A 20,975-nucleotide genomic window follows, 5' to 3' on the forward strand; every position below is an offset into this window, starting at 1 on the left:
GGAAAAGGGGGAAAAAATGGCAGACAAAAAAAATGGCGGACAGCCTTGCTTGGCGACCCCCGTGAAATGGTCAATCGACCCCAAATGGGGTCCCGACCCACAGGTTGAGAACCACTGCCCTATACTATACCTGTGCATTTGGTTTTTCTTGCCTAAATGTAGAACCTTACTTTTTTCACCATTGAATTTCATTTTGTTAGATAGCTCCCAGTGTTCGAGTAGCGCCCAGTGTTCAAGTTGCCTTTGAGGGGCTGTAGTCCCTCAAAGGCAAAAAGTCCTTAGTGGTGCTTTTCCTTCAGCCTGGAATCTAGACTGACCCAGCAGGTAGGGAATTGACATTTGTAAAATAACAAATGAGGAAAGAATTACGAAAGAAAATGATTCTTTGAGAATCAAGATACACACAATATACAGCGGCATAATTATTCCTTAATGGGGATTTTGTTCTGAAGTTGCCCTTTGCAAGATCAGTTGTATCTTTAGCCAAATCAGATATTGTAGTTGCCCTGAACGTTGGCATCCGATTAAGAAAGTTGATCAGAAGTAAACAAAGAACACCCATAAGTAAAATACCCAGCAGTTCGTTACTCTTTCAAAGGCTACCTGTTCGATTCTGGTTTTAATTATTTAGCTTTTTATTAGTTGCTTTAATCCCACCTTTAATTATTTTTATAAATAACTCAAGGTACACACACCTAATGTGTCTTCCTCCTATTTTCTCCATAACCTTATGAGGTTGGTTGGGCCGGGAAAAAGGGACTGGCCCAGCTAGCTTTTATGCCGACAACTCAGAATCTCCTAATGATTGACCCCAAGTCACCCAACTGGCTTTCATGTTTAAACTGAGACTAGAATTCACTATCTCCAAGTGATTGATCCAAAGTCACCCAACTGGCTTTCACTATCTCCAAGTGATTGATCCAAAGTCAACCAACTGGTTTTCGTGCCCAAGGCAGGACTAGAATTCACCATCTCCTGGTGATTGGCCCAAAGTCACCTAGCCAGCTTACATACTTAAGGCAGGACTAGAACTCACAGTCTCTTGGTTTCTAGCCTGGTACCTAAATCACTAGACCAAACTGGGTCTCTTTCTGACAGGTTTCTTGTCAGACACCATTCACTGATTTAAGAGAAATATTCAGATGTCTCCTAAGTGAGAATAGAGTTGGAAAAGGCTGTAGCCCCTTAAAGGCAAAGAGGCACTCGTGGTGTTTTTCCTTCAGTCTGGAATCTAAACTGTCTCAGCATGTGGGAAATTGAACTTTGTAAACTACCAAATGAGAAAAGACTCACACAAGAAAATGATATACTGTACAGTAGCATAATTATTCTTTAATGGAGATTTTGTTCTTAAGTTGCCCTGTGCAAAATCAGTTTTGTCTTCATTCAAATCCGATGGCAGCTTCGTTTTTCCATTCAGCTCCCCTGCCAAGTAAGCTTTTTGAAATATTGGAATTTTTACTTTTGCTCTCATGTGACTACCTTCCTTTCCTAGATTAAAAAAAAAATATCTCCATTTTACTTATTTATTGTTGCATCCGGAGGGAGGGGGGAGGAAGGCAGCTTGGCATTTTACAGATGTTTTGAGCTTCAGTCAATACCAGCCAGCATTGGGTATTGCCAGGGGGTTATGGAAATTGTAATCCAAAACATTTAGAAGGGCCACCAAATTGCTTATTCTTGTTTCACATGCTGTGCTTCATACAAGCTAAATTGTGTTGAGTCTTTGCTGTACAAAATATTATTGCTTTGCCTGATTTATAAGACAGAGAATGGTAATGTCATGGTTCAGACAATAAAACTCTTCAAAAGAACTTCGGAGGCATTGTTTACCTTAAAGAATCTTTATTTTGAGTAGCATAATATCAGCACTGCATAATCGAAGCCAAAAACTGAATTCCCCTCCCCTGAGCACATAGTATCAAAGCACAATTCCCTCCTTCAATTAACTGTCATAAATCACATTCCCCAATTAGCTTGAAGCGTGGGCTTCCTCTCCAGTTCTCCAGTCGCCAAATCCTTATCAGCTCTGGTTACAATAACCTTGTTTCTCACACTAGGTTTAGTGTTGTTATGTCTAGCTGGATTCTCATTCACATCCCCCCTCCCAGCATCATCTAACTCTAAAAGCAAAAGGTAAAAGATGGCTACATTTCCCTTCGTTGTCAATGCAAAAACATCTGATGTTAGCAGCGTTGACAGGTGAGGTATTTGAAAGCATATACTCTCTTTTATATTTTATAATTCTGATGGAAAGTTCTTTTGGAGGAGAACCAATGCAAGTGACTTATGACTGTTTTTCACACTTACGACCGTTGCAGCATCCCCCTGGTCACGTGATCAACATTCAGCTGTTTGGCAACTGACTCCTATTTATGACGGTCGCAGTGTCCCGGGGATCACGTGATCCTCTTTTGCAACCTTCTGACAAGCAAAGTCAACGGGGAAGAAGCCAGATCCACTCGAACAACTGGGTTACTAACTTAACTGCAGGGATTCAGTTAATAACTGTGGCAAGCAAGGTCGTAAAACGGGGCAAAACCCACTTAACAAATGTCTCACTTTGCAACAGAAATTTTGGGCTCAATTGTAACCGTAAATCGAGGATTACTTGTAATCTCTCTTTCTATCTAAAAGCAACTCCTTTGGAAAAGAGATGACAAGGAGACCATGGATGAAAGCTGCATGCAGCTGTATTTTATTCATTATCAAAGCAACCATTTTTTTTCAAGAACATGACTAATATTATACATTACTTAATCGAAAGAAAGTCAAAAGGGTGCATTTCCGTTGATGTGTGGCATTAAGCAATCAACAGACAAACTATTACCGTTCAACGTTTTATTCTCGGTGTGAGACACATAATAATATTGAGGTAATTTAGAAGTTATTCAGTATCAATATGAAATCCATTGTGCAGGAATTACTCTAAATGGAGATGCTATTGAATGCTCTTACCATTATTAACACTGAGAAGCTGCCACAAGAATTATATGAAAGCAGTAGGCCGCTCTTTATGTACAGTGGCAAGGAACAGCTCTTAGCAAAGCACTACTTAATTATTGCTAATTTGTGAGTGGCTGGAAGTACAATATTGAGTGCCTCTGGCAGTTGGGTGCAGTAATTTTTTTTCTGCATTTCTAGAAAAACTGGCTGCCTCCATTGTTTTTTCACTTTGCTTTTCGAAATCTACCCCGGAGTATTACAATTTTGAGATTAAAGAAGAAGGCTTGATTTATGCTTTTAGAATCTGTGATCCTGGAAGGGCTACAACTTGAAATATAGGTATGAAGAGGGTGGATCATCGTTTAGATAGTAGCTGTGGTGGCAAGGCTGTAAGGCTAACTTCTGTTACAAGAGGATGACAGAGAAGTTTCTCTGTTTAAATTACTACTAGTAGCTTGAGCCATAGTAGTTCTGTGGTTAGAATGCAGTTCTGCAGACTGCCGGGTGCCAACAGTTTGGCAGTTCGATTCTCACTGATTCAAGCCTTCCATCCTTCCGAGGATGGTAAAATGAGGACCCAGATTGTTGGGCGTAGTATGCTGACTCTGTAAAGCACTGTGAAGTAATATATAAGTCTAAGTGCTATTGCTTTCCTCCCTCCCTCCCTCCCTCCCTCCCTTCCTTCCTTCCTTCCTTCCTTCCTTCCTTCCTTCCTTCCTTCCTTCCTTCCTGGTTAGAATGCAATATTGCAGGCTGATTCTGCCCACTGCCAGCAGTTCGATCCTGCCTGGCTCAAGGTTGACTCAACCTTCCATCCGTCTGATTAGTAAAATAAGAACCCAGATTGTTGGGGGCAATATGCTGACTCTGTAAAACCGATTAGAGAGGGCTGTAAAGCACAATGGACCAGTATATAAATCTAAGTGCTGTTGCTATGGTAAGTCAGATCCAAAATACTTAATTTTGTCTTTACAGCTCACTTGGATTAAAGCAAGTATAAAGATACTTTTCCACTAAAAGTTTTAGATACTGCTGCCATTTGCCCCACTCTCTGCAGGTTTGGGAGTGATAATACTGAACATCTGAAGAAACCCAGTTTGTCCTCTGTGTTCAAAATTTATCTTTTTATCAGCTGATGACTTTCTGGCTCATTTATGGGAAAAACAACACACACTGGCAGAAATGAAATAAACATCCTTGTATTCAAGGAGAGTTAATCTCCTTGAGTAGAAGATGTACAAAGTGCAACTGTTTAGCTGAGGTCTGGATCCATTGCTCAAGCCATCAGCTGCCCATTTTTTCCTAATAGTCTTTGCTCCATATAGTGCATTGCACAAAGAACCAATTGCAACACACGCTGGGATGCTATCTCTTTTCCCTTAATATGATGGATCCCTAAATGTTCAATTAATTCACAAACGAGGAAGGCTTTATTATAGACTGACCTGGCAGCTTATGTCTGTGCAGATTCTCAGTCATTCAGATCGTGGTTGTCCCAAAGATGCTTTTTCTGAAGATGCTTCTTGGATGAGAAGCGAAATATCTTCAGGGAAAAACAAGTCCAGTTGCCTTTTGAAAAAGCAACTTTGGGACAACCCAACCCTTTGACCGGCATTGAGTAACAGCAGCCAGAAACCATGGCCTCTGAAGGATCTGGTTTTGCATAGATCCTTGCACAGATCCTTGTCCTGAAGGCAACGGATGGAAACTAACCAAAGAGAGGACTAAGGAGAAATTTCCTGACATTAGAACAATTAACCAGTGGAACCACCTGCCTCCAGAAGCTGTGAATGCTCCAACACTGGAAGTTTTTAAGAAAAGACTGGACAGCCATTTGTCTGAAATGGTATAGGGTTTCCTGCCTGAGCAGGGGGTTGGACTAGATGACCTTCAAGGTCCCTTCCAACTTATTATTATTGATCATTGCACAGTCAGCCAGATGTTCAGACTGGATTTGGCATTTTTGTCTACCTATCGAGTCCTTACCAAGGACCTGGGATAGGCAGATGTGGATGTTTGATGGTATTACAGATATCGTCGCAGGATGGAAGCAGTTCCTAGTAAGGCCGCCTTTTGCAATTGACTAATGGCGAATTTGTCAATACCAATGGTGTTCAAGTGGTGCTCCAGTTGTTTTGGGATTGCACCCAAGGCGCCTATTACTATTAGTACTTCCCTTGCTTGCTTTTGCCACAGTCTTTCTATTTCTATTTGTAGGTCTTTGTATTTTGTTATCTTCTCCAGTTCTTTGTCATCTATTCTGCTGTCTCCAGGCACTGCCACATTCACTATCTAGACCTTTTTGTCTTTCTTATCGACAATTGTTAAGTCCGGGGTGTTATGTTACAGGTGCTTGTCTGTTTGAATTCTGAAGTCCCAGAGCAGTTTAATTTTATCATTATTTTTATTATTTTTATTATGATTATTATGATTATTATTAGTCTATACCTTTCTCTTTTATTCCCTTGTGCCCATTGTGTCACCCGTTCATAGCCATACACAAACACATACCCACACCCACATAGGTATGTGTGCTCTTTTCTTGAGTCGCTATTTACTCTTAGCTTTAGTCATATTCTTTTGGGATCTTGAATTTCTATTACACTGAAAGTTGATGCTTGCTAACCCCAGCCCCGATTTATCCTAGAACATGATTAACATGAACTTGCTTTTACCTTTGGTTGAACCTCTTGAGTTTGACTTGGCTCTGGTAGACATCTCTATTTATTGTCGTGGTTTGTGCTGTACTATTTTAATAAGGATCATTTGTTTGAGATGGTTTGTTTATTGAATGAATGCATGCATGAATTAATGAAGGAATACTTTATACCAGGGGTATTCAAACTTGGCCCTTTTATGACTTGTGGACTTCAACTCCCAGAATTCTGAGAATTGAAATCCACAAGTCATAAAAGGGCCAAGTTTGAAGACCCCCTGCCTTATACTGCATTGGTGTTCACGTGGACAATTTTTTATTTGGATTGCCACCATCTTTTTATTACTCAAAACAAATTAGGCATCCAGGTGCATAATGATCCTAATCTCTTGAGCAGGTTGATGGAAGGCAAGAGTTCATATTTTTTAATAGACCAACAAAATCGTTGAGCAATGGATAAATTCCTTGTAAAGGGTCATTCTCCCCACTTCCTATGTCTGGACTATGTATGTAAGAGGAAGAAAAACTTTCTATAGACATTTTGGGCAATACAAGATACTGTTCTCCCCGAAGATCTGGTTGGTGATTTCTCCTTGTTTAAATAGTTTCCCTATCAGCATGTTTAATTTCCTTTAAATTGCTGTAAGGCAGAGGTCTGCAACCTTGTGGACTTCACCCCCCAGCATAGCTGGCTGAGGAATTCTGGGAGCTGAAGTCCACAAGTCTTAAAGTTGTCAAGGTTGCAAACCCCTGCTGTAAGGCAAAAGTATTAGTTGTGGAGTGTACCCTTTCAATCTAAGGGTGTATTTACACAATCATGATTGTTACATCATGACTCTGTGGTGTTTATGCCAAGAAACATTTGCTGTTTCTACCACTTTCCGTTGATAGAATTCTGTCTGCAATTAGCCTAGGATTCAGAATCTCCCCCGGAATATGAACAAGAAAGATTCCCTTAATCTCTGCTGCTGTTCATTTTAGCTAAGAAAACCACGGCTTGAGCTCTGCCTCTAAACTTTTATCTGAAGGGAAAGGGAAAGATAATATTAATTTGATAAACCTGTAAGCTGGAACATGAATGCTTATCAGTTACAAACAATTTTCGATTATTTTTAGAAGGGGAATACGGTATATCGTTGTTAGGATTTTGCTGTGAATACCTAACAGACTCATAAAATCATAACAGTTTTTTTTTCCTGCTTGCCTTGGCATGCTGCTCAAAATTGCAGTATTTCTAAGTCTTGGCAACTAATTTTTTTTTTATTTTAATGGTAGGATCAGGACCATCCAATGAAACCGATTGAAAGAAGATTTAGAATAGATTTTTTAAAAGCTCATTTTTCACACAGCACGTAATTTAATCTATGGAATTTGTGAACAGAAGATATGATGATAACTCCTAATAGAGACAGAAAGAGAGATAAAGAGATAGATAGATAGATAGATAGATAGATAGATAGATAGATAGATAGATAGATCATGATTTCCTACTTTCTAGCCCAATGTCTTAACCACTAGACCAAACTGTCATTCTAATTATGAATGCTTGGCTGTAAAAAAAGATTGGATATATTCATGAAAGACAGGTCCATCAAGACTCAGTGTTATGGCTAATTTGGGGGCTGCATGCCCTCAGATACCAGTTGCAGAAAAGCAGCGATAGAAAGGGATATGTAGCAATAGAAGAATATGTGAGCTTGGCTGCTTGCTTGCAGATATTTCATTACCACGGTAGGCAACATCTGGTCTGGTAACAAAACGTCTGCAAGCAAACAACCGATCTGGTAGGTTCCTAAATATGAAAAACTTACATTACCTCTCTCTCTCTCTCTCTCTCTCTCTCTCTCTCTCTCTCTCTCTCTCTCTCTCCCACCCTCCCTCCCTCCCTCCCTCTGTCTACCTGTTTTCCCAGTTTGTTTAAATTTGAGAATCCTGGACTTTGAGTGAATTCAGAAATAGTATGATTTTCAGTGTAAAGAAAATATATCATTTTATTATGATGCTGTAAACTGTCCCGAGTCATGGCGTAGAAATTTAATAAGTGAAGAAATAGTAAGGGAAAACAGTCTGTCCAAGATGATTTAAAATGTTTGGCAGGATAGGGCTGAATTACATTTAAATATGAGTGCAACTTTTTATGTAACTGTGGGATAAAACAGATGTTCTGAATCCACTACATTTTGTCCACTTCATTTTCAGGTTTTTTTTTATATATCATGGTTGTGTGATGGTTAACTTCTTCAATCTTCTAAATAATTTTCTGACAATTTAATTTTATAGTCTTTCTCTCCCCCCCCCCCCCTTTACTACTTTCAGGGTGTTTTGCTTACCAAATTGCATGGGCATTATTTTTTTTTTGCTTCCCTTGATGTAATCTTTTAATCCACATTTTTCTTCTTCTTCAGCGGTTTATCTGCAGTAAACCATCCATTTTCAATCTTCCACCTGCTGGTGCAATGAAATATGTGTGAGCTTAATACAAAATCATGTAGGACATTGCTATTAATTAAGTATGCAAGCTCTAATGCTTGTAGTAGCATTCCAGCAGCAATTAGATTTTATAAGGTCAAATATATACGGTTAGAATTAAGTTGCATCTCCTTGGGGATTCCTCTGAGACTATGCCATCTCAGTTTTCGGCTAAAACAAACCTTAGGGAAGTCTCCCAAATCCATCTACCTTGTTGAATGGGTACAATTAATCCACTAGGAGTCAATTTAGGCAGCATTTGACCTTGCTGCTCAGTAGTTAAAGTCTCAGACAAACTCTGCCCACAGCCTGGAGTTTGATCCCGACAGGATTAAGGTTGACTCAACCCTCCATCCTTCCGAAGTCAGTAAAATGAGGACCCAGATGGTTGGGGGCAAGATGCTGACTCTGTAAACTGCTTAGAGAGGGCTGTAAAGCGCAGTGAAGCGGTATATAAGTCTAAGTGCTAATGCCTCTTTTCTGTTTCAGAAATACTTACTTGTAACTTGGGCAACACTTTACCAGAATGTAAGCTAAGGATCAGGAATCAAGGCATTCCAACAGAAGATGCTGTCTTGCATCTTAGCTACTGCACTTTTTTTTGTTCAATTTTTTATTTTATTCAAAACCTTAACACACAAACTCCAAAAAAAAGAGAGAGAAAAAATACAAAAGCAAAACACAGCTATGCAAAAAATGCATCAACAAGACAAAACAAACATATAGATATGTTTATGTATTAGCTATTGCACTTTTATGTTCTACCATGTACAGTCCCCAAAGCTTATATACTGCTAAAACTCATGTGTCCATAACCTTTAACTGGGCAAAACGGTGCATTATGGGGCAAAACATTTTCAACCAAGGGATCTCAAATAGGCTAACCCAATGGTGGCAAACCTATGGCACGCGTGCCAGAGGCGGCACTCAGAGCCCTCTCTGTGGGCATGCGTGCCGTGCCCCGGAGACAGCGAGGGACTGGCCCCCGCCGCCCTGGCCCCGCCCACCCAGTCTGCCGTGACCACCACAGCCACGCCCACCCGGCACCCGGTGATAAATAAGTGGGTTTTGGGTTGCAGTTTGGGCACTGGGTCTCTAAAAGGTTCGCCATCACTGGGCTAACCCTACAGAAAGCTGGGCCCTTTAGTCCCATCGGAAAGACATTTTGGAAAGTTCTTAAGTGAGGGCTACGTGTGCTAGTTGTCTGTGACTCTTAAAAGCTGTCTTCTCCCCATATAATATAAACTGTGGTCCGCTGCCTTTATACTGTATTATTATTTTATGAATGTACAACTTGTTGTTTGGCCTTGGCTAGCAAAGATAAGCAAGTTGCGATTTCATTGGCGTGTTTTTGCACTGGTCTATAATAAAATAGTTGTTTGGATTCCCGAGTCCTGCATTAGCCTGTTGTTGCATGCCACAGAAGGAAGAAAATGGAGAAACCTTGCAACAGTGGCTTTTTTTGAGACAGGCTGTTCTCTACTTCCTGGAGGCCAAAACAGCATCTAGCAGGCAAACAAGAATGCACTGGAATGGGACAACTGGAGTAAAAAGTGACTATTGAAAAACAAAGACGGATTGAAAAAATTAAAGATGTCATTAATGATTCCACGGTAGCTGCATATTTTGCACAAATGGGAAAGTTGGGGGGGGGGGAAGAGAAGAGGAAGAGAGAAAGTGTTTTGCCAATCTAAGAAGGCCCGAACCAATTAAAGGTCTTGGTTTGGGAAGTGTTTTCTGATTTTTGCATTTATTTTTTTAAATCTGCGTTCAAAGCCTTGCGGGTAGATACTTAAGCGCTGTGCTTTAGTTCTCCCTCTTTTCACTTTTGTAGTAGATAGAAGGCATGGTATAAAGGCATCTTCCAAAATAAGCAGCAAAGCCATTTTGTTCCTGCAATTCTTTTCTTTTCGGTCCACAAGAGAGAATAGTTGGGGGCCCTACTTTCTCTTAGGACTAGTAGTTGAAAGATTTTGGAAAGTCCCACCGTCCTTCAGTCCGTCCCTCCGTGGAAAGAGGGCCATTTTAACCCTGGAAGATCCCAAGGCCTCTGATCTACAGCTAGAGACCCAGGATTAAAAATGCCTTCGTAGCTGTATTTCCTTCTAGCTTTGCATGCTGCAGCATTTTTCTGTAAAAAAAAAAAAATAATAAGCTGGGAGGAGGAGTTATTTTTAAAGTTTTGCATTTGGCTCTAACGCCATCACTGCAGTCCACATTTTGTTCTTTTGTTGCCTAGAAGTTTGTCCATTTCACTTTTTCCTTTTGAGTTCCTCTTTTTTTCTCTCCTCCCTTTCCGATCTGTTTTAGCTTATCCCTTAACACAGTTCAGTTGAAATGAGTACTGTACGGTGGCCCCTTTCCCAGTGTCAGGGAGCAAGGTAAGTAATGCATCGAAGACTGTGTAATTAAAAAGAGGGTGGCTCTGATATGATTAGTTAATAACTTATTCATCTTAATTTGAACCCAAGTCCAGCAGAGCCCCCCCCCAAATTATCAGATGCGCTCAGAGCTTAGATAAAACAAGAAAATGTTTTAATTATAAGCCATCATATCTTTCCTTTCTTCCTTCCTCCCTCCCTCCTTCTCTGTTTTCATTAATTATGAAACTTTAAACAGCTATTACAATCTCAACTTAGTAGATTTATGATGAGAATATATAAACAGAATGGCTTGTGTAAAGTCCAGAGACATGATTATTTGAGAATGTATTGATATTGTTTATTTTCTGAGCTGATAGTCATTCTTCCGAAGGAAGGAGGGGTGGGTCTATAAATGTAAAGGTTGATTTCTACCAAAATTGGCTAATGGAGTCAAATTGCTTAGTGTTTTATGAGAAGAAGAATAAGTGCAATCTGTAATGGGGTTCCTGTGGAAAAACAAAGCAATTAGTGAGTTTCTTAGGTGTATTTTTCGAAGATACACAGATTCCAGGCTGCTCCGGATTCTGCTCCGTCAAGTTATTTATGTTTGCGCTCAAACTTTTCTGATCTGTTTATGGAACTATTTTGATAGTTGTTGTTCTTTCCCCCCCCTTTTTTACAACATGTTTGCATCACATGCAAAGCAAGTTCTATTTCGCTCGGCTGTGAGTTGACTGCGTCTTATGCTGTTGCTATTTGCCATATTTGAAGAGGGGGATTTTAAACTATATATGTATATATGAAGGTATGAGAGATATGTGATAGAGCAGCATAATAATTTTAGGCTGAACGTGTTTGCAGAGCTGGGTAGGAAACAGGGATGCAAAACCTGAGGTGCTCAGGTGTGGTGGCTGAATTCAACTCTCTGCTCACTATGAGGTGTTGGGAATTGTAGATCAGAAACATAGGGAGGTAGGGCTTTTCCATGCCAAGGATATCTGGCACTGAAGGTCGAAAGTATAAAAGCAGCTGATAAGACGCAGACTGTTGTGTTTTTGTTTGGGTTTAGAGGAATCTTCTGAAAATGTCTACAAGGTTTGGTTTTGTGATGTCAAGTTTGCAAGGACAAATAACCAGCTTTTACAAGAAGGCTCCTTTCTCAGGGATTGATGGAGTGATTAAGAGCCATCAAATCAATGTCACCTCTTAGCATCCACATAGATCAGTGTTTCTCAACCTTGACAATTTTAAGGCATGTGGACTTCAACTCCCAGAATTCCACAGCCAGCAATGCTGGCTGTGGAATTCTGGGAGTTGAAGTCCACATGCCTTAAAATTGTCAAGGTTGAGAAACACTGACATAGATCGATTTGCTCCACGATGATCTATCCCTAAACCTGCTCTTTCTGGTCTTCCAATGGTTCCTTCATCATCTCCGTAACTCAGTCTATCCAACTTGCTGATAATCACCCTCTTCTTCTCTTTCCTTCTACCTTTCCCATCATAAAGGCCTTGTTCAGAAAGCTAGGTCTTTGCACGGTGTGTCTGAAACAGGATATTTGGAGTTTGATCATTTGTGCCTCAAGTTCAGTCATCCCATTCTCAGGGAGAGCCTTCAGGAAATAATGATCATTTGTCCACTTTTTTTTTTTTTACATGTTTCCTTGACTGTGTGTCATTGTGACCCCGATTGCTCTATTGGCTGAGTGTCCTCAACAAGTTAGGTTAGTTTAAAAATGGAATTGGATAATTTTCAATTTATCATGTTGACAACATGAGCCTATTGTTGTTGGCTGTGTTGTGTAAGCAGGATATGACATACGCCTGAAAACGACTGATTGTCCTTGACTTAGAATTAGGACCAGAATTTCTGTTGCAAGCCAGTTGTTAAGTGAGTCACACCCATTTTACAACCCTTTTTGGTTACGGTTGTTAAGTGAATCACTATACTTGTTTAGTGAATCCTGGGGTCATGAAAAGAATCAGACTTCCCCCTTGACTTGTCAGGAGCCAATTGGGAAGGTCACAAATGGTGACCACGAGACCCAGGGAAGCTGCAACCGTCGTAAATACATGCCAGTTGCTAAGCAATCAAATTTTGATCAGGTGACCCTGGGATTTGATGCTGCGACAATCGTAAGTGCAAGAACTGGTCATAAGTCACTGCGTTTGTCAAGAAGGAGCCGAATAGAGATGGGAAAGGAAGATGCTATTTCCTGCTGCTGCTGCTGCTGCTACTACTATTACTACTACTATTACTACTACTACTACTACTACTACTACTACTACTACTACTACTACTAAAGTTGGAAGGGACCTTGGTGGTCATCTAGTCCAACCCCCCTGCTCAGGCAGTCCAGTCTCTTCTTAAAAACTTCCAATGTTGGAGCATTCACCGCTTCTGGAGGCAGGTTCTAACCATCAGGAAATTTCTCCTTAGTTCTAGGTTGCTTCTCTCCTTGATTAGTTTCCATCCGTTGCTTCTTGTCCTGCCTTCAGGCACTTTGGGGAATAGCTTGACTCCCTCCTCTTTGTGGCAGCCCCTGAGATATTGGAACACTGCTATCATGTCCCCCCTCGTCCTTCTCTTCAATAAACTAGACATACCCAATTCCAGCCACCGTTCCTCATATGTTTTAGCCTCCAGTCCCCTGATCATCTTTGTTGCTCTTCTCTGTACTCTTTCTAGAGTCTCAACATCTTTTGGTCGTGGTGACCAAAACTGGATGCCGTATTCCAAGTGTGACCTTACCACGGCATTGTAAAGTGGTATTAACACTTCACGTGATCTTGATTCTATCCGTCTGTTAATGCAGCCTAGCACTGTGTTGGCTTTTTTGGCCACTTAATCACACTTTCCAGCTGCTGTTCTTCAGAGGGATTAAAATCGATCTTTTCTGCATTTGGGCATCTAGAATAGAATGAGTTGGAGAGATTTGATAATTTGGGGCAGGCTTTCTCTCTCTTTTTTTAAAAAAATAATAACATTAATAATAAAATCAAGGCCAAACTGATTAAACTGGGCAGGAGGTTTTGTATTGTTTATCAGAACCGAGGAATGCATTTTTGTCGGCTTTCAATGCACAGCTTGGGAATGTAAGTGAGTTCGGCATGGGTGTATTCAAGAGTAAACACCGTGAAGTGGGCAGGGAAGCTACATTTTCTATTTTGTGAGATGAGCAAGACCAAGATACTGACATTCACAGGGAATCAGGAAAGAGGTAAGTTCTGCTCTCTCAGAAGAGTTGGAATGCAGGAACTTTATCCATTCCTGGAGAAGGCGGCCAAGAGAAAGATTTATTTAACTTCTTTCTTCTTACCCCCATGATTGAAACAAAAGGAAAAAAAAAGTGGATTGTCTTCAAGTATGCAGTCTGCAATGTACACACCTGTTGTTTTGCGGTTTAATTTTTGTGAGCATGTTCAGTGGTGGCCAAATGTTTCTGGGTTTTTTTTTTATTATGGTTGAGATCTTCCTTTAAAATCTGTTTATTGTGAAAAATTAGAATGCGCTTCTTTGTACGGTTCTTATCTTTTTCTCTGCAAAAAGAGAATGTTTTTCAGTGAATTTAGGGGCAAGGGATGGAAGCTAAACTTTCCTATGGTTAATTGTAGAGAAATAGTATTTTGTTTCTGAAAAAGCAGGGAGAATAGGAAATGTCTTTTGGTTTCTTTGCTGAGTGAATATATATATATTCACTCAGCAAAGATTACTATGAGGTGCTGGGAATATATATATATTCACTCAGCAAAATTATATATATCCATATATAATAGAGACGACAGACTTTGTCAAATGCAAACACATGCAGTTGCGTGATCCAAGCTGGAAATAAATAAATATATATTGGAGCATAGAGAAATAATGTACAAAAAGACTATTAAATGTATTAGCTGACCATTTGTTCATAAATCTTCAGAAATGTTCCTTTTGAGTTCAGTCTTGAACCTAAATGAAAGTGAGCAAATATCGATTGGGTTTTGCAAGAATATTTACAATTTGTGCATCTATTTACCATCGTTTTCATCCTTCATCAAAACTTGAACATGTTCTGGATACACTGAAATGCTTTATATATATATATAAAAAAAAAAACTACATTGCTCTTTATGTTTAACAATTTTCTAAAATTCTTAACCCTAATTTAATTTCTAATTCGTAGTGTTAATTTTTATACGATGTTTTATTTCTCGTTACGCTGCCCAGAGTCCCTCCATGAGGGAGATGGGCAGTTTAGAACTATGAAATATAAATAAATAATAAATCTATGTTTTTTATTATTGTATAAATAAATAAATAAATAAAATATAAATAAATCTATAATTCTGAGCAAGAGGAAAGGAAGGAAAAAAATACCTGAAATGTCAAAAAGCAGTTGCAGCAATATACTTTTTTTTCCCCACGGCTACAAGTTTTATCATATTTCTGTTCTAACACATTCATTTTATATACGGTATTCAATTCCCCCCCCCACCCCAGAATCTGTAATAGCTTAATCACATGCTGTTGCAATCCATCTGTTGTGTTTTCAGTGACCTACATGGGGAGGATATATCCCAACTCTTTGCGTTTGTTCCTGTGTGCAATAAGATTTTTAACGAACATCTGCCTTTTCCAGGTAACTCCTGATGTTCGCCATGAGAGCCTCAGTTGCAAGACCTTTCCATATCTGCTGATAAAAATGATCAACAAGTCCCGTAAGTCCACCCTCCTTGTCTTTTTTTTCTTTCTGCGTGGCATACCGTTCTGCTGATCCGAAAATAAAATATTTCAAATTTTACAGGGGCAAAAGGGGAAATGAAAGAAAGTACGGTCTTGAATCTTCAAGGCGAAACCACAAAAACAGTGTTTGTGCTGCAATTTTTAGAGGCCGGTTTTCTAGAAACCATTTACAGTCAACGTTCAAGGAAGATGTTGGTCAATAATTTCTTGTTCAAACCAGATCCAAGAGTCTCTTTGGACACAGCAACAAGTCCTTGATTTAGGACAACAGTTGAGCTCAATATTCCCATTACGTATAAGACAGCTGAGTTTTGCCCTATTTCACAACTTTTCTTCCACACTTGTTAAATGAATCGCTGTAGTTGTGAAGTTAATAACATGGTTGTTAAGTGAATCTGGCTTCCCCATTGAATTTGCTTGTTGCTGATCATGCGATCCTGATCACACGAATCATAAATGCATGCCCGTTGACAAGTGTCCAGATTTTGATCGCATAATCATGGGGATGCTGCAACGGTCATACGTGTGAAAAATGGTCATGTCACTTTTTTCCCCAGTACCGTTGTAGCTTTGAATGGCCACTAAACGAATGGTTATAAGTCAAGGGCTTCCCGTCATTGTATATTAGTCTTTTTATAGCTGTCGGGAAGTTTTTCATTCTGTAAAAGGATATTCATCATTTGTTGTAAAGGTTGCAAAAGTTTATCCTCTAAACATTTATAATAAGAGGTGGGCAGATTATTGGCATCAGGTTGGCCTTTCCTGTTTTAGTCTTTTCAATAGCTTCACAAAATTTGCCCTTGACTTTCTGTGATCTCCAGTAAATTCTGTTTATGTAAATATTTCATCCTGCTCTTCCAAAGGAAAACTCTTTGACTTTTACATAAAGTAGAATAATATTGGTGGAGCCCCCTTTGCACAGTTGCATTTTTAAAAGACATCTAAAACAAATAATTGTTTGTTTGTTTTTTAAATCACTGATTTCAACCAAGATTTTTCTTGGCTTCTTCTATTGTTTGAAGTACACTGTACACTGGGAGAGCAACACGTAGCCAGTCACCGGTTAGGTTAGTGGTTTTCAAGACCTTTGTGGAAAATTCCCCAAAGAAGCCGGGTGGTGGTTTCAGTGTTCTGAAATTTGGATTGTTGAGTTGCACCCAAAAGGCTTCACAATGGAAAGCAGTTTTTCTTCTCCATCCCTGAAAAGTGTTTCCTGAAAACGGGGGGGTGATGCCAAGGTCGTGTATTGTTTGAATGGGGTCACATGAAATTGTAAAATGAGACAGAGCTCCAGGTGGCTCAGCTCTGGCAGTCTAGTTCTGTCTGGCGTGGCCTACCTGGGTCCTGATGAATGTCTTGAGTTTAATTTTGGGGAGGGAGAGAAAAGGGAATGAATGCTTAGTTACAAGGACTCCTCAACTTGTGACAGCCTAACGACTGCTCAAAATTACAACAGACCACAAAAAGGGTATTTATGACTCCTGACCCCCCTCCCTGCAGTCACATGATGTATTTGATGTATTTGATTTATTTATTTACTTACTTACTTACTTACTTACTTACTTACTTACTTACTTACTTACTTATTTATTTAGGGTGCCTGGGAACTGGCTCGTATTTCTGGCTAATTGCAGCATCCTGCGGTTAACACGTGTATAATTTGTGATGCGTGTTGCCATTATCCAGCAGAAAATGTGGGGGGGGAAGTCAATTGGATAGGCTGGATTCGTTTAATAACCATGTGAATCATGTGGCCGTTAAATGAATTCAGCATATCAAATTAGTGGGGGTTTTCTTGCCATTTTCGGCTGTACAATGGCAGCAAGCATTGCAAATCACAGTCACGTGACCACAGCGACTTTACAACTGTTGTGTAAACGTGACCACCCATGGCTCTCTTTAAAAAATCGAGTCTGGTTACGTGCTTCGACTTACAAAATCAACAATGTACGATTGAAATTCCGGGCCCCATTTTGGTCGTACGTCAAGGCGCCATTTTGATCATAAGTCAAGAAGCTAAGCAGGCTTCATGCTGGTTAATATTTGAATGGGAAAGCACTAGAATGTTCCAGGATTAGACTGGGAAGTCAAATAAATAAATACAAGTCTCAGAAGAAGCACTGACAAGCCACTTATTTTCATATTTCTTAGCTGCTCATATCCCTCAGAGAGGAGCTTTTACATATTTGTTGTCAAGAAACTATGTCTATGTATAGTAGTCAAGGAGTTGTATTTGTGTCAAAATTCATATCTAAGTTTACTAAAATGTAATCAGATAGATTAGTTTACTTCTTAGCTGATTAATTATCCTCTCGTGATCTTTGTTTCAGCATCTCAAATTCTCAGATTTATTTGCTCTGTGGCAGCTTTTTTGTTTTCTTCTGGGTTATTGTGATAGGATCAAGTAATGTACCTTGTGTTCCTTTGTAGAGAATCTGAAAAGACGTAAAAAAAACAAACTTGTTTTTAAAAATTATCTACTTGACTGTTTAAGTTCAAAAGGAACTTAAATGTGTGAGGTGCGGTACCCAAATTTGGATTCTTTCAAAGAGCATGGGAGAATTTGCAGTCAATTTTTCATAAGCATTGCCATGTTGGGTTGGATCCCTGGACCTCATCTAGTCCATCGCGGTCAGTTTCACAGTAAACTCATCAGTCTCCAGGCAGATGGCCTTCTTAGGCAGTCACATTCATCAAGACTAATAGCCATTGATCCTCAGATCTTCTATAGCAGGGGTCTTCAAATTTGGCCCTTTTATGACTTGTGGACTTCAATTCCCAGAATTCCTCAGCCAGGTTCTGTACATTGGTCCAATGTTGTTCCTTTTTTTTTTCTTCTGAAAGCAGTCTAGGTATTAGCTAGCATCACATCACCCAGTAGCAAATTCTCAAGTTAAATTACATATTGTATAAAAGAATATCTCCTTTTGTTTGTTCTGATGCTTCCAAGATTCAATTGCATGAGTGGTTCTAATGCCTGTGGAGACTCTCAGTCAGATCATGATTGCCCTGAAGGTGCTTTTCAAAAGACAACTGGACATTCTTTGTTTCCCCCCCTAAAAACGTCTTGCTTCTCATCCAAGAAGCTTCTTCAGTTCTGCTCAGTTCAGTTGAGAACCGAAGAAGCTGCTTGGATGAGAAGTGTAATGTTATAATAATAATAATAATAATAATAATAATAATAATAATAATAATAATAACAACAACAACAACAACAACAACAACAACAACAACAATAATAGTAGTAAAGTTGGAAGGGACCTTGGAGGTCATCTAGTCCAACCCCCTGCTCAGGCAGGAAACCCTATACCATTTCGGACAAATGGCTGTCCAGTCTCTTCTTAAAAACTTCCAGTGTTGGAGCATTCACCGCTTCTGGAGGCAGGTTGTTCCACTGGTTAATTGTTCTAACTGTCAGGAAATTTCTCCTTAGTTCTAGGTTGCTTCTCTCTTTGGTTAGTTTCCACCCATTGCTTCTTGTCCTACCTACAGGCGCTTTAGAAAATAGCTTGACTCCCTCTTCTTTGTAGCAGCCCCTGAGATACTGGAACACTGCTATCATGTCTCCCCTCGTCCTTCTCTTCATTAAACTAGACATACCGAATTCCAGCAACTGTTCCTTATATGTTTTAGCCTCCAGTCCCCTAATCATCTTTGTTGCTCTTCTCTGTACTCTTTCTAGAGTTTCAACATCTTTTTTACATCGTGGTGACCAAAACTGGATGCAGTATTCCAAGTGTGGCCTTACCAAGGCATTGTAAAGTGGTATTAACACTTCACGTGATCTTGATTCTATCCCTCTGTTAATGCAGCCTAGCACTGTGTTGGGTTTTTTGGCAGCTGCAGCACACGGCTGGCTCATATTTAAATGATTGTCCACTAGGACTCTGAGATCCCTCTCACAGTTACTACTATTGAGCAAGGTACCCCCTATACTATACCTGTACATTTGGTTTTTCTTGCCTAAATGTAGAACCTTACTTTTTTCACCATTGAATTTCATTTTGTTCCTTTTCAAGGACGAAAACCAAGAAAGTCCAGTTGCCTTTTGGAAAACTCCTTTGGGAGAAGGATTCTAGTATTTTAGAAAGGGGAAAACATCTTCTGCTTGTTCACTTTATCCATACTATGCTTAATTTTGTACGGTACATCTCAATCATGTCCTCCTTCTAGACTAAAAACCTTCACTTATTGCAACTTTTCCTCTCCGGGAAGCTTCTCCAGCCCTTTGATCATCTCAGTTGTCCTTCTCTGAACCGTCTCTACTTCCACTATGTCCTTTTTGAACGCGATCTTCCAAAAATTCCTTAAAAGCAGACGCTTGCGGGTAATTCACTGCACCAGCCTTGACTGCTGTAATAATATTAAGTTCAGCAAGTGCATGTGTTATATCATTCTTTTTTCTTTCCTGAACAGCTGGAGTTCTTTTATTGCTTCTGTTGTTAAAATGTGTGGGGAAAAAATCATATCTATTTCCTTGCTAAATGCTAAGAGAAACAAAGGGGGGGGGGGGAGCATTTAAAAACAACAGAACACATTTTGTTTGCTAAAGGAAGTAACTTGGAATATTTGACTGCTGATATTGGGGATTAGAAGGAAAAAGCTTTAATAAAAATATTGACTTAATTGGTGAAAAGGCAAATAGTTTTTTTATAATCGCTAGGTTATCCTGCTTAGTAATAGAGGAAGAACATTCTAGTACTGTTCAGAGCAGATCTAGATCGCAAACCATCACGACTAATAGCCAAATTTCAAATCACACATATTGTACTATATTGATAAGTCATCAGAAAGTAAGAACAATGGATTAGCTAGCTCCTTAATCAATTGCTGAATATCAAATGTGCTAGCAGTACTTAATCCAGGTAGCCCTTGACTTACAACCTTTTGTTTAGTAACCGTGCAAACTTACAACTCTGCTGAAAAATGTGACTTATGACCGTTTTCACAGTTGCGACCTTTGCAGCATTCCCGTGATCATGTGATCGAAATTCAGACGCTTTGGCAACAGATTCCTATTTAGGACGGTTGCTGTGTCCCATGGTCATGTGACCATGGGACACATGTGAGAGGGATCTCGGAATCCTAGTGGACAATCACTTAAATATGAGCCAGCAGTGTGCTGCAGCTGCCAAAAAAGCCAACACACAGCTAGGCTGCATTAACAGAGGGATAGAATCAAGATCACGTGAAGTGTTAGTACCACTTTACAATGCCTTGGTAAGGCCACACTTGGAATACTGCATCCAGTTTTGGTCACCACGATGTAAAAAAAGATGCTGAGACTCTAGAAAGAGTACAGAGAAGAGCAACAAAGATGATTAGGGGACTGGAGGCTAAAGCATATAAGGAAAGGCTGCTGGAACTGGGTATGTCTAGTTTAACGAAGAGAAGGACGAGGGGGGACATGATAGCAGTGTTCCAATATCTCAGGGGCTGCCCACAAAGAAGAGGGAGTCAAGCTGTTCTCCAAAGCGCCTGAAGGCAGGACAAGAAGCAACGGATGGAAACTAATCAAGGAGAGAAGCAACCTGGAACTAAGGAGAAACTTCCTGACAGTTAGAACAATTAACCAGTGGAACAACCTTCCTCCAGAAGCGGTGAATGCTCGAACACTGGAAGTTTTTAAGAAGAGACTGGACAGCCATTTGTCCGAAATGGTGTAGGGTTTCCTGCCTGAGTAGGGGGTTGGATTAGAAGACCTCCAAGGTCTCTTCCAACTTTATTATTATTATTATTATTATTATTATTATTATTATTATTATTATTATTATTATTATTATTATTATTATTATTATTATTATTATTATTATTATTA

The 20,975-nt window shown here is 39.6% G+C and overlaps 1 protein-coding gene across 4 annotated transcripts in view; it reads left to right on the top strand.

Annotated features, from left to right (window-relative positions):
* ST3GAL4 (ST3 beta-galactoside alpha-2,3-sialyltransferase 4) overlaps window positions 1-20,975 on the top strand; it is a 51,735-nt gene that overhangs the window by 13,963 nt on the left and 16,797 nt on the right. For 2 of the 4 annotated variants that reach the window (XM_015821455.1, XM_015821456.1), the window contains exon 3: window positions 15,054-15,132. In XM_015821455.1, the coding sequence (XP_015676941.1) occupies window positions 15,054-15,132 (79 nt within the window). Of the gene's footprint in view, window positions 1-10,418; window positions 10,453-13,422; window positions 13,656-15,053; window positions 15,133-20,975 lie in introns of those variants that run through there. The other 2 variants (XM_015821458.1, XM_015821457.1) reach the window with 2 other exon arrangements.

Source organism: Protobothrops mucrosquamatus, unplaced genomic scaffold (assembly GCF_001527695.2).
Source record: "Protobothrops mucrosquamatus isolate PMUCROS unplaced genomic scaffold, P.Mucros_1.0 scaffold1333, whole genome shotgun sequence".
Lineage (NCBI taxonomy): Eukaryota > Metazoa > Chordata > Lepidosauria > Squamata > Viperidae > Protobothrops > Protobothrops mucrosquamatus.